This window comes from Musa acuminata, chromosome BXJ3-9 (assembly GCF_036884655.1).
Source record: "Musa acuminata AAA Group cultivar baxijiao chromosome BXJ3-9, Cavendish_Baxijiao_AAA, whole genome shotgun sequence".
NCBI lineage: Eukaryota > Viridiplantae > Streptophyta > Magnoliopsida > Zingiberales > Musaceae > Musa > Musa acuminata.
Window position 1 is genome coordinate 7875778 of NC_088357.1, and position 13042 is coordinate 7888819.

A 13042-nucleotide genomic window follows, 5' to 3' on the forward strand; every position below is an offset into this window, starting at 1 on the left:
TCTATTTTAACACATGTATCATGGAAGAAACCTTTACGTTTTATCATTGTCGATATTTTATCTTCTAAAAGACTACAATCTTCCAGTAGGTAGCAGCATGTTATTTGGAAAGAGAAGTGGCATTATTGACCACATATTTCTGTAAGTAGAGTCCATTGCGAATCATGTATGTGGTCTAATATAATTTTGATTATTGGAAAAAAAATTTTAATGTATGTGGTCTCTCTGCAAAATAAATATGGTGCATGTGGCACACTCCATCACTGTTTCTTCTTAGTTTTGCCTGCAAAAACGTCATTTCTGATATATGATGCTACTGACTAACGAAGCCATCTCTTACTCTGTTTATTTATTTTAGATGGAAGTGTATATACACAGTTGGTCTGATAAGTTGCAGGTATATTTACTGGATAAATTCTTTTAAAAATCTTTTTTTTTTCTTTCAGAATGCGTCTTGTTTTCTAAAAGATGAGATTATTATAGGCCTCTGTCCCACCGGCTATTGTCTCTGTCCAATCGTATTCATCTTTTTGTGAGGTCTCACCTCTTGCGTTACCTTCGTCTTCATGTGGTCGTCTTCATCTTGAGCATACTCTCCTTTGTTAACCTCAAGTGTGGAGGCGAACAAAAGAGAAGAAATGCTTGAGTGCATTAAATAAGAGCAAGGGCATGGACAAAATTATGATAGTGATGATAACGATGAATAAATACTTTGATAATAATAGACGAGAGTATAAATATGCTTGAGACGAAAATAGCTATACAAAAACGGAGGTAAGGTGAGAGGCAAGGTCTCGCGATGAAATGAATGCGACGAGAGACACAGACGACCATGATGAGGTGACGATGTGGAGGATCGAACTAATTTCATCTTTTAAAAGATAAAAAATATTTTATGAAAATAAAAAAAAGATATTATGCCGGAAAAAATTAGGAACTTGAGGTTTTTTTTCAGAGAAAATTTGCCCAAAAATTTGTATAGGATAGTATTAGAAGATAATGTATTTATTTATCTCGGATGTAGCATGCAATTTTAGTGAAGACTATAGTCTTCTGTTTGGAATGAATATTGTGACACGTCTGGAATGGCAGTCTCGCAAGGATGGTGACGATGCTATGTGGTGAAGGCCATAATGGCATTTGACTTGTAGAAACGACAGTTCTCCGTGGACAAACCATTAAGACCAAAGAGCTGCAAAATAGAAAAATCATCAGACCACCATTGTCTCCACAAAATTAGGAAGGAAAGAAAGGTCAACTCGCTTATCTTTCAGTCGATATGTATCCACATTGGAAATAGAAGTTCAAGTACATAATATCTCACTCTGTCGGCTCTTAATATTCTTTTGTTTGTCTCAATTAAAAAGAATAATTTGTTGACATGTCATATAAACTTTAGGTGCTCCCGTGCGTGATACCTACTTTTTATATTGCTGTAATCTGGAAAAAAGTTATCCGTTTTTTCGTGCTTGAAATAACTCTCTCTCTCTCTCTCTCTCTCTGTTCATTGAAGTGGGTGGTGACGCAGCATGGCTTGCCTTTGTTCCTGAAAAATGATGATGCCTTTGCCTTAGCGTGTTGGTAGTGAACACGTAGCTACGTGTGAGTAGAAAAAGAGAGAAAGACAGAGCCAGAGAGAGAGAGAGAGAGATGTAAGAGGCCATGGGGCAATATCCGTTGGTGGAAGGCACTAACTTGCATTGGGGAAGACCACAAGTGAGCGACCAATGTATTGCCGAAGTCAAACCTTTGCTCATTGGCCGTCGGTCACCACAAAAGGTCAACATTATGTCTATGATGTGAGCCAGTGCTGCACATTGCTACCAACCTTTCAAACTTTGATTACAAATGATACGAAGAAGATCCATTGATCTTTGATCATACCAAATGATCCTCGATAAGCCGTCTACCGAATCGACGTCATTAACACTAAAAGGGGATGATGAAGTTTTTTTTTCAGAGAAAGAAAATATAACTTAAATTTGATATGAAAAATGATACTTAATAGTATGCTAACATTTCGGTAATACATGATCGTTATCTCAATATTATGCATTTAACATCCTAATAACATGTGAAAAACGGATGCTTGAATCAACAAAGAAATCATAAATTGAATTTGAGATGTTCTAATTTGGTGTATAATTAAACGCACAATAATATTTGAATAACTCATATCATCGTCTTAAATTTTTTTAACCTCGATTTCTTATGACCCTTTCGTAATTCTCTTAAATACATTTTACTATAAAAACTCCTAAGCATGTCTATAGATTTAATTTTAACTAAATCTTTTAAATTATATTACATACTTATTCTCCTTTCTAATCGGTTTATAATGTTTTTAAGAAAGAATAATAATTAGATTTTAATCATCTTTCATATCATACATTAAGAATACATCGTAACAAAACTAAAGAGAAAACTTTGGAAAAAATAAAGAGAAAACATTAGGTAAAAAAAGGAAAAATAGAAAAAGGAGGAGAGGAGACAATGCCAATCACACATCCATTAGAGAATTTTAGTGGAAAAGTTTGTGTAGGACCCACGCTGACCTACGACAGCTGATGATAAGCATGACACCACCTTGTCCCCCTGTTTCTGTTCTCTTTAAGAAGACAACTTGTTCTTGGCATTCGAGATGTTTTGTGCACAATACGGCACATAAATTGATGGTAGCTTTGATTTCCAACATCAAGGCCAAATATGTAATATGCCATGTATAAAGTACCAAGTGTGATGTCATAATACGACTCCATATTGAATTCCCAAAATAACAGCAATAAAAGTGGCGAATAAATATAATTTGCTCGAAGCTGAAAAGGTTCGACCGCGGGATTATATGCATGAAATTTCTCGAAGCCGAAGTCGATGACATATCATGCATGTATTAACTCTTTTCTTAGGGAAAATAATGACATGATTTAATGATAACGTAGAACGTATTGCATTTATGATGAATTTTCATGCTTGCAGTATAATTGACAACACTACGAAGGAAGAGATCTCTATATGATTTCATGGATTTTGTTAAAGCTAAGCTAAGCATAAAATCTATAATATGTTATATTAAATACAGAAATAATCTTTTAGATTTGATTTAACGATATGTGTCATCTAAAAAAAGATCTCTATTTAATTTGTAAAGACATAGTTTTTAATACAAGATCCTTCTCCTTTCTTTCTATTCTTTCACATGATCACTTAGATTTATGGATATTGTAATCCATCAATCTATAACATAGATATCAACTTCTTTAGTTTCTAGAGGTCCTGTCTATTTATAGATGAGAACAGAGAGTCTAAGATAAGTAATCAGTAGATTTTCTTCCATCAAATTTATCTCCTAACGAATCATATTTTAAGTAATTTTTTTTTTATTGACCGATATATACCGAAAGAAAGACACAAATGAAGGGAAAATACAAAATACAAGATCACTATATGATTACCTATGGATTTTGTTAATGCCAAGCGTCAAAGTTATCCAACTATTATCACACTTAATTAGTTGAGGTCACGCAAGCTTGTTGTCACGGAAGATATGTTCCTTGATCGAACCAAATCCATTCCTTCTTTCCCAAGGCTACGGAATCTTGTCGACCAAATATAATCAGGTGAGCCACGGGTTAAACATGTACTGATGGCTAGTAATGCGTGAACACTCGTTGCTAATCTTTTAGCAAATCGATAGGAAACTATGGTATGGTAATATCACTGCATGAACGACCCACACAAGCTGGATCATCCGATCAACCATGATCGTGTGACATCTTAGGAAGATAATTATGAGCAAGTTAAATAAGATTACATGGTTTAGGCAAGCACTATCGTATAGTGTGGTCCTATTAATTCGAGCTGGAAAGCCATACCACCCAAATCGGTATAAATGAGGAGCAGAAGCTGTTGAACCACCAAGGAGTGCTGATTTATAAGAATGTGATACTTGGAAAGCTCAGGATGGCAGAACACATGTAATAATCTAATCAGAGTGTAGAACACTAAAATAATTGTAGGAGATGATTGAGTCACCGTAAAAGAATTTAAGTGGTTGAAGCATCTGGAAAGCAATGAGAGATCCGACTTTTAGATTTTATATGTAATATGCTAACACAAAAGCATGTAGGTTATATTCTATTCAAAGGCTCAAAGAAGTGTGTAAATGGAGAAAGCAAGTAGGCATTCGTACCTACCCAACTCATGATAAAATTAGCCTTCACATAGATTACCCATAAAAAGAGCAGTTTCAATTTATAACACAATTTGATGAATTAATTTGTAAAAATCATTCTTAGAGCTACTAAACATGCTTGTAGTGGTAATTGGTGGACACAGAAATTTTAGATTGGACTTTAGTTATATTTCTCTCTAGATTCCTCTAAAAGCTAGTGGAGGAAGACAAATGAAAAGAAGTTTTGTACCTCCCATGGTTAATAATGATCATTAAAGTATGACCTCCTTTTGTTTTCTTCTGTCTAATCTACTTTGAATCCATTAAAGTAAAACCACGTGAAAATTAAAAAGATATTAGAGTCCATAGAAGATAAATAGTTTTTTTAATTAAAAAATATTATATTAAATAACATATACTATATATATATATATATATATATATATATATATATATATATATATATATATATATATATATATATATATATATATATATATGAGACCTGTGTAACAAATATATTAACTAAATAATCCGAATATCTTAATAAAGATAAAAAAAATGAAGGAAGGGTGTCAATTCCTTTCGCGTCTTCGCCTTCGTCTTCCTATTTATGGTCAAATGTCGATAATATCCACAGCCTCAACAATAGAATTCCCACCGGTTATAATATATAGGATATGGCCTCAAGCTCATCCTTTGTGCTTTCCGTCAACCGAAACCCTAAGGAGCCGTACCATAGACAAATAGAGAGAGAGAGAGATGGCAGAAGATTTCCACACAGGGATATGCAGCGAAGGTTGCTGGTGGAACCCTAAAGGGAGGGCGAGCTTTGACGCGCAGGCATCCACGTGCTCAACTGCAGCAGCTGACATCGAAGGAAGAGCCTTTAGCTGGGCATCCTGCGGTGAGGCAGCAGGATCGGCCGGTGGCAGCTCGATGATCTCTCAAGAAACTCATGAGGTCCAACACTCTGACGTTTGCCCCTCGTTGATCATCGATTCAACCACGCCAAGCTTCAGCCTCTCGTCTTCCTCCATGAGTTGGACTAAATCCTTACTGTACGTATCTAATGCATGCTTAATTTCTAGATCATGTTCTTGATTCCATGTAGTTGGAGATCCTATATCGTTGATTATATGTAGCTTAATGAAATAGGAATAGTGTAAGACCTGAAGGCAGTTTCCATGCCATGCTCCAAGAGGATCCTGGTTCAAGACCTTGTACCAGGCAACACCCACCTGTTGATTCAAATCAAGTTCATACAGGCGCTGAAAGTTCGATAGCTAATCCATTCAGTGACATCGACCACACTTGCTTCTTAGATCATCATCATCATCATCATCATCATTTCAGCTCCGGTAAAGAGTTCAGCGATGTTGGTGTTGCCAGTTATCACTTTCCGGCCTCCTATGGATACTCATCAGTGATGTCGCAAGACGAATCAGGCATTCATGACAGTGGAGTGATGAATCGCTACCAGTCTCCATTGGTTGCCTATCAAGGAAGCTCGAATGAGCTAAGGCAACCTTCGTGGGCTAAATTCTCTCAGCTGCTAAAATCCCCACTTTCTAAACAACAGTCGCAGTTCACTAACAACACTCTCTTCTGGAACGCTTCTGCTGCTGCCTCGGTTGGTGATGTGAAGTCGATCTTGTGTTCTCCAACACCTTCGCAATTTGTCATGCAGCCACAAACTACGTGCGGTAATCTCGCTGCCTGTAGGGTAAGCATCATTACTAATATATGATCTATATATTTCTGATCATTGAGGTTTTGGAAACCAAGTGGCTTTTATTATGCTTATTATCTACACAGATAAGTCCAGGAGGAGTTCAGGACTCATGTTCTTCCTCCACCAAGAAAACCGGAAGCGAGCCTGCAGTCAAAAAGCCCCGGATAGAAACACCTTCGCCATTGCCAACCTTTAAGGTAGGGATAGACTCATCTCGGATTTTGATCAATGGCATTTGGTCTTTCACATGTACGCCAGCCTTCAGATTAATTACATGTTTGCAGGTGAGAAAGGAGAAATTAGGGGACAGAATCACTGCTCTACAGCAGCTAGTTTCGCCTTTTGGAAAGGTAAGTTCTCTTTTCTTCTTTCTTCTTTCCTTTGTTTCTTTTTCGTTATCTTTTTGTTCTCTTGAAGAACATGTCTATCTACATGTGTGTCTCTCAGCTACTCACATGCCCTTTTTGCTTTATAACTGAAATGTTCCTCTTTCTTTATCTTTCAGACTGACACTGCATCGGTTCTCCAAGAAGCCATCGAATACATTAAGTTCCTTCATGATCAAGTCGGTGTAAGCCTCTTCATCTCTGTTCTCTTATACAGAATCGTTCTTGGACTAATAACCCATCCGCAGTGACTAAATACGTCGTTGAACTTCAGGTTCTAAGCAGTCCATACTTGAAAGATGGACATCCCATGCAACACCAGGTACGAAATTATGTTCTTCTTTTTCTTTGAGCCAATCTCAACTTATGCTGATGATTATTCTGTGTAGCAAGGGATGGTGGAATTACTCACGCATAAATAACTTCTTAATGCAGATATCGAGCAAGTCCATGGATTGCGATGAAACGAAGCAAGACCTCAGAAGCCGAGGACTGTGTTTGGTTCCTATCACAAGCACGTACCTGGTGGCAAGCGAGACCACAGCAGACTTCTGGCACCCTACATTTGGAGGAAGCTTCAGATAGGGAGGAGCACAGCGTGCTGAGGATTGTTTCGATGAAGCATCACTACCAGCCATAAAGTTTCAGAATGTCAGGCAAAGAAAGATAGGGACTTGTATATGAGGAGGAAATTAAGAAACAAGGATTGTATGTTCTTTCCGAACTTTTATCAAACAGGAAGGAAATTAAGAAGAAGAATTACTTGGTAAGAAAAGCATGGATGGAGAGAGTACAAAGAAAAGACGGACATCGGGATAACTGCAGGAGAAATGGACGCTGGCCACAGAGAGAGAGAGAGAGAGAGACAGAGAGAGCTCTGGAAGTAATAATTATAGCAATTATGTATTACATAAAGGTGGCCAAAGTGTAAGAACAGGCGCAACATTTAACAGAAGGGAACAAGGAAAGGTGACTGGCAAGAGGATGGTGGCTCTTGTTGTTGTTCCATGTGTTCATAAGTGGATGCCACCAGCCAGCCAATTCATACCTCCTCTTTTTCTTATGATAAAGAAGTTTATTTTTATTGAGGAATAATTGCGTTAATGTTTGACTTATTTATTTTCATTCTCTCATGCTGGTGGTGGTGATGGGAATCACAGATTGGTCTGCTTAGAATCTCGTTCTTCTTATTTTTCTTATAATTTAGTATCGAGATTGGGAGAACGCCTTCACGGTTTTGCAGGATCTCACAGTCCTGCAACCCGATTTATCAGCGAGATCAGCCAGCACAAGATTTCTCGAGCCGCGAAGCTACAACGTATGATTTCTTGTTGGGAAGAAACCTGTTAATGCGGAATAATTCTTTCCCTCTTTGTGTATCAAAATAGGTTCCTCATCAAAATACCAACTTGATATCCAAATGAAAATATCAATCAGCACAGCATAAACAATAGAGCAATAAATCAATCACACAGTGAGACCAAATCTTTTTAACGTGGAAAACTCAATGTGGGAAAAACCACGGGACCGTAGTCCACCTCAAACTTCCACTATCAATAATGATGATAACAGGTTTACAGTAGGTCTTCTCTAGAATAACTAGAGGATCAGAATAACATCAAGAACATAGATCTTGGCTCAAGAATACCATATCTTCATCACATAGGTGAATCTCCTCCAAAGAGAATTCTAGGTCTCACAGAGTGGATATCGCAGGAAAGTACCTTAGAGAGGGTAAACCGCAGATCAACACCGTTAGGATTGTAGAGTTTGCTGCAAGGATTCTCCACATAAAATTTGGGCCGAAACTGACAACGTTTGGCCACCGATCGTCAAGCAGAAAACTCAGAAACCTTACTTTCTCTCTCTATTTCTCTCTCCTCTTTTCTCTCTGCACGTCGTCGCTGTTCACTGTGCATGTACGCTGCACCCTGCACGCTGCACGCTGCTCTCTGCTCTGCATTTTCTCTGCATGCCCTAATTTGCCTTACTTCACCTTAATTAGTGATTTGGGCTCAATAGGCCCAATTTGTCCAAGCCCACATATGGGCTGGACCCAACAATTCTCCCCCTCCAGCTCATATGGTGGGCTGTACCAAGCCCGCTCTTCGCCTACATTCTTCAAGCTTCTCCTTAGGCAAAGACTTTGTCAACATATCTGAACCATTCTCATTGGTATGTACTTTTTCCAACTGTAATTCTTTCATCTCAAGCACATCACGAACCCAGTGATATCTCACATCAATATGCTTGGATCTAGAATGGTATGTTGAATTCTTGGAGAGGTGAATGACGCTCTGACTGTCACAGTAAACAGTATATACTTCCTGTTTCAAGCCCAATTCCTGTAGAAACTTTTTCATCCATAAAGTTTCCTTACAGGCTTCAGTAACTGCTATGTATTCTGCTTCTGTGGTTGATAGAGCAACACACTTCTGTAACTTAGACTGCCAAGAGACTGCTCCTCCTGCAAATGTCATTAAGAATCCCGAAGTGGACTTCCTGGAATCAGTATCACCTGCCATGTCTGCATCTGTGTACCCTTCTAACACAGGTTCATCACTGCCAAAACATAAACACAACCTGGAAGTACCTCTTAGATATCTTAATATCCATTTCACTGCTGCCCAATGTTCCTTTCCAGGATTTGAGAGAAATCGGCTAACAACTCCAACTGCATGAGCTATATCTGGCCTAGTACAAACCATAGCATACATCAAACTGCCTACTGCAGATGAGTAAGGCACTCTGGATATTTCTTCTTTTTCTTTCTCACTTGTAGGACATTGTTTTGAACTCAGCTTGAAATGACCTGCAAGTGGAGAACAAACTGCTTTGGCTTTACTCATGTTGAATCTTTCAAGAACCTTTTCAATGTAAGTCTCCTAAGATAGCCAAATCTTCCTTTTCTTCCTATCACGAAGAATCTTCATGCCAAGTATTTGTCTCACCGATCCCAAGTCTTTCATCGCAAAAGACTTACTTAGCTCTCTTTTCAGCTTTTCAATTTTTTCAACATCATGGCCAACAATCAACATATCATCAACATATAGCAGTAAAATAATAAAATCATCATCTGAAAATTTCTTCATGAACACACAATGATCAGATGTGGTTCTATCATACCCTTGGCTCATCATAAAGGAATCAAACTTCTTGTACCACTGTCTAGGTGCCTGTTTGAGTCCATATAAGCTTTTCCTAAGCTTACATACTAGATTTTCTTTTCCCTTGACTTTGAAACCTTCTGGTTGCTCCATGTAAATTTCTTCTTCTAAGTCACCATGAAGAAATGCTGTTTTTACATCAAGTTGCTCAACTTCTAAATTCAAGCGGGCAGCCAAACCAAGAACAACTCGGATATAGGACATTTTCACAACCGGAGAAAATATTTCTTCAAAGTCAATACCTTTCTTCTGACTGAATCCTTTCACAACTAGTCGTGCCTTGTATCTCTGTTGTGAGCTATTGCTTTCAGTCTTCAATTTGTAAACCCACTTATTCTTGAGAGCTTTCTTCTCTTTAGGCAACTTTACCAAGTCATAGGTGTGGTTCTCAAGCAAGGATCTCATCTCTTCTTGCATGGCATTAACCCACTCATTCTTATTCTCATGTAGAATAGCTTCTTGGTAAGTTTCTGGCTCTCCCCCGTCAGTAAGCATAACATACTCATGTGGAGGATATCTGGTAGAGGGTTGTCGCTCTCTAGTGGATCTTCTTAATGGAATCTCAACTGGTGGTGGAGGTGCCTGTTCAGTTGGTTCAGCATCATCAACTGTAGGTGTATCATCACTGGTATTCTCACCACTATCTTCTTGTTCATCTCCCCCATGATCATCATGAACTACAGGTGAAGGAACTGGACCCAAACTCCAAGGAATATAAACAGAGGTTTCTGGCTTCTCAACATTATCACCATCATCAAACAATTGGTCTTCAAGAAACACAACATCTCTGCTTCTAATAATCTTCTTGTTCACTGGATCCCATAATCTGTACCCAAACTCTTCATGACCATATCCCAAGAAGATACATGCTTTTGCCTTATTATCAAGCTTGGACCTCTCATCTTTGGGAATATGAACAAATGCTTTACACCCAAAGACTCTCAAATGATTATAAGATATATCCTTTCCTCTCCATACTCTCTCTGGAACATCACCTAGCAGAGGAACTGATGGAGAAAGATTTATCAGATCAACTGTAGTTCTCATAGCCTCCCCCCAAAATGACTTTGGTAACTTGGCATGGGAAAGCATACACCTAATCCTTTCTTCAATGGTTCTGTTCATCCTTTCTGCCACATCGTTCTGCTGAGGAGTTTTAGGAACTGTTTTCTCAAGCCTGATACCATGGAACCTGCAATAATTCTCAAAAGGACCCATGTACTCGCCACCATTATCTGATCGAACACACTTTAGCTTTCTGCCAGTTTCCCTTTCAACATTGACATGAAACTCCTTGAAAACATCGAGTACCTGGTCTTTAGATTTCAAAGCAAAAGCCCAAACTTTTCTAGAATGGTCATCAATAAAAGTAACAAAATAAAGAGCACCTCCAAGAGTTCTAGTTTGCATAGTACAAACATCAGTATGAACTAAATCAATAACATCAGATCTTCTAGATGATGGATATGTCTGAAATGCAACTCTATGTGTTTTTCCAGCTAAGCAATGATCACAAGATTTAAGAGATGTACCTTGCAACTCTGGTAAGAACTGCTTTCTAGCAAGAGTTTGAAGTCCCTTCTCGCTGATATGTCCAAGCCTCTTATGCCAAAGATCTATACTTTCACCTTTTCGAATTGCATTAATCTCTCCTTTGTGTAGCTTAGCTTCCATGACATAAAAAGAGTTAATCTTCTTTCCTTTTGCCACAATTAGAGAACCTTTAGTGAGTTTCCATTTACTTTCACCAAAATAATGTGCAAAGCCCTCATCATCAAGTCTACCTGTAGATATCAAGTTAAGACGAATATCTGGAACATGCCTTACATCTTTAAGTATCAATTTGCTCCCAATACTGGTCTCCAAGCAAATATCTCCAATACCCACAATCTTAGATATACCATTGTTTCCCATTCTGACATTACCAAAATCACCAGAAGTGTAAGATCTAAAGAAATCACCATGAGAAGTAACATGAAATGAAGCACCAGAGTCAATTACCTAATTACTGTCCTGAGCTACAAGGCTAACACAACCTTCATCACAGACAATAGTGATATTACCTTCAGCAGCAACTGTATTGGTCTCTTTCTCATTTTTCTTCATTTCATTCTGTTCTCGCTTCCAAAACCTACACTCTTTCTTCATGTGACCTGGTCTGTTACAGTGAAAACATTTGATATCTCTTCTAGACTTGGATCTTCCTCTATAACCATATGGATTTCTGCTATGACTTCTTCCACGTCTTTCTTGTTTTTCAGTAACAAATGCACCAGAAGAAGATTCACCCTGTTCTTTCCTTCTTGCATCTTCATTTAGCAAACTGTCTTTAACCATATCTATGGTTAGAGTCCCCTCTGGCGTGGAGTTACAAATAGTCACCACATACGTTTCCCAACTTTCTGGTAAAGAGCTGAGAAGTAATAATCCCTGCATCTCATCATCTATATTCATTTTCATAGCAACCAACTTGTTTGCAAGACTCTGAAATAGGCTTATGTGCTCAATAATGTTACCACCATCTTTATACTTCAAATTTACAAGCCTTCTGAGGAGAGAAATTCTATTTCCCACTGTCTTTTTCGCAAAAAGATTTTCTAACCTTTGCCAAACAACATCAGCTCTGGTTTCATCTGAAATATGCTCATGCAAGTTTATATCCATCCATCTTCTAATATAGGCAATAGCTTTTCTATGTTAAACTTCCCATTCTTCATCGTCCATAATAGAAGGTTTATCTTTAACCTTGATAGGCTTATACAAATCTTTGCAATAGAGCAAATCTTCCATCAGACGCCTCCAAGTGGAATAATTTGATGAGTTCAATTTAATCATACCATCTGACTGCTCCATTTCAATCACACAAGAAAACTAGCACCAAACAACCTGATGCTCTGATACCACTTGTTGGGAAGAAACCTGTTAATGCGGAATAATTCTTTCCCTCTTTGTGTATCAAAATAGGTTCCTCATCAAAATACCAACTTGATATCCAAATGAAAATATCAATCAGCACAGCATAAACAATAGAGCAATAAATCAATCACACAGTGAGACCAAATCTTTTTAACGTGGAAAACTCAATGTGGGAAAAACCACGGGACCGTAGTCCACCTCAAACTTCCACTATCAATAATGATGATAACAGGTTTACAGTAGGTCTTCTCTAGAATAACTAGAGGATCAGAATAACATCAAGAATATAGATCTTGGCTCAAGAATACCATATCTTCATCACATAGGTGAATCTCCTCCAAAGAGAATTCTAGGTCTCACAGAGTGGATATCGCAGGAAAGTACCTTAGAGAGGGTAAACCGCAGATCAACACCGTTAGGATTGTAGAGTTTGCTGCAAGGATTCTCCACATAAAATTTGGGCCGAAACTGATAACGTTTGGCCACCGATCGTCAAGCAGAAAACTCAGAAACCTTACTTTCTCTCTCTATTTCTCTCTCCTCTTTTCTCTCTGCACGTCGTCGCTGTTCACTGTGCACGTACGCTGCACCCTGCACGCTGCACGCTGCTCTCTGCTCTGCATTTTCTCTGCATGCCCTAATTTGCCTTACTTCACCTTAATTAGTG

General features: G+C 38.2%; 1 protein-coding gene across 2 annotated transcripts; it reads left to right on the forward strand.

The window, feature by feature from the left end:
* The first annotated feature begins 4892 nt into the window (after window positions 1-4892).
* LOC135650265 (transcription factor bHLH123-like) lies at window positions 4893-7380 on the forward strand. Of its 2 annotated transcripts, none has more exons than XM_065169544.1 (7): window positions 4893-5232; window positions 5330-5897; window positions 5990-6103; window positions 6191-6256; window positions 6412-6477; window positions 6567-6614; window positions 6728-7380. In XM_065169544.1, the coding sequence occupies exons 1-7, from the start codon at window positions 4934-4936 to the stop codon at window positions 6875-6877; spliced, it is 1311 nt and encodes a 436-aa protein (XP_065025616.1). In that variant the 5' UTR covers window positions 4893-4933; the 3' UTR covers window positions 6878-7380. The 2 variants fall into 2 exon arrangements, with proteins under 2 accessions (XP_065025616.1, XP_065025617.1); XM_065169545.1 differs by having other exon boundaries at window positions 6412-6471.
* Window positions 7381-13042: the final 5662 nt, after the last annotated feature.

What these genes read in the sequence shown, in the direction of transcription:
- LOC135650265 (XM_065169544.1), top strand. Translation starts at nt 4,934, where the DNA reads ATGGCAGAAGATTTCCACACAGGGATATGCAGCGAAGGTTGCTGGTGG. An exon ending in GTAATCTCGCTGCCTGTAGG is followed by an intron (nt 5,898 to 5,989) that starts GTAAGCATCATT and finishes TTATCTACACAG; the next exon opens with ATAAGTCCAGGAGGAGTTCA. An exon ending in TCCTTCATGATCAAGTCGGT is followed by an intron (nt 6,478 to 6,566) that starts GTAAGCCTCTTC and finishes GTTGAACTTCAG; the next exon opens with GTTCTAAGCAGTCCATACTT.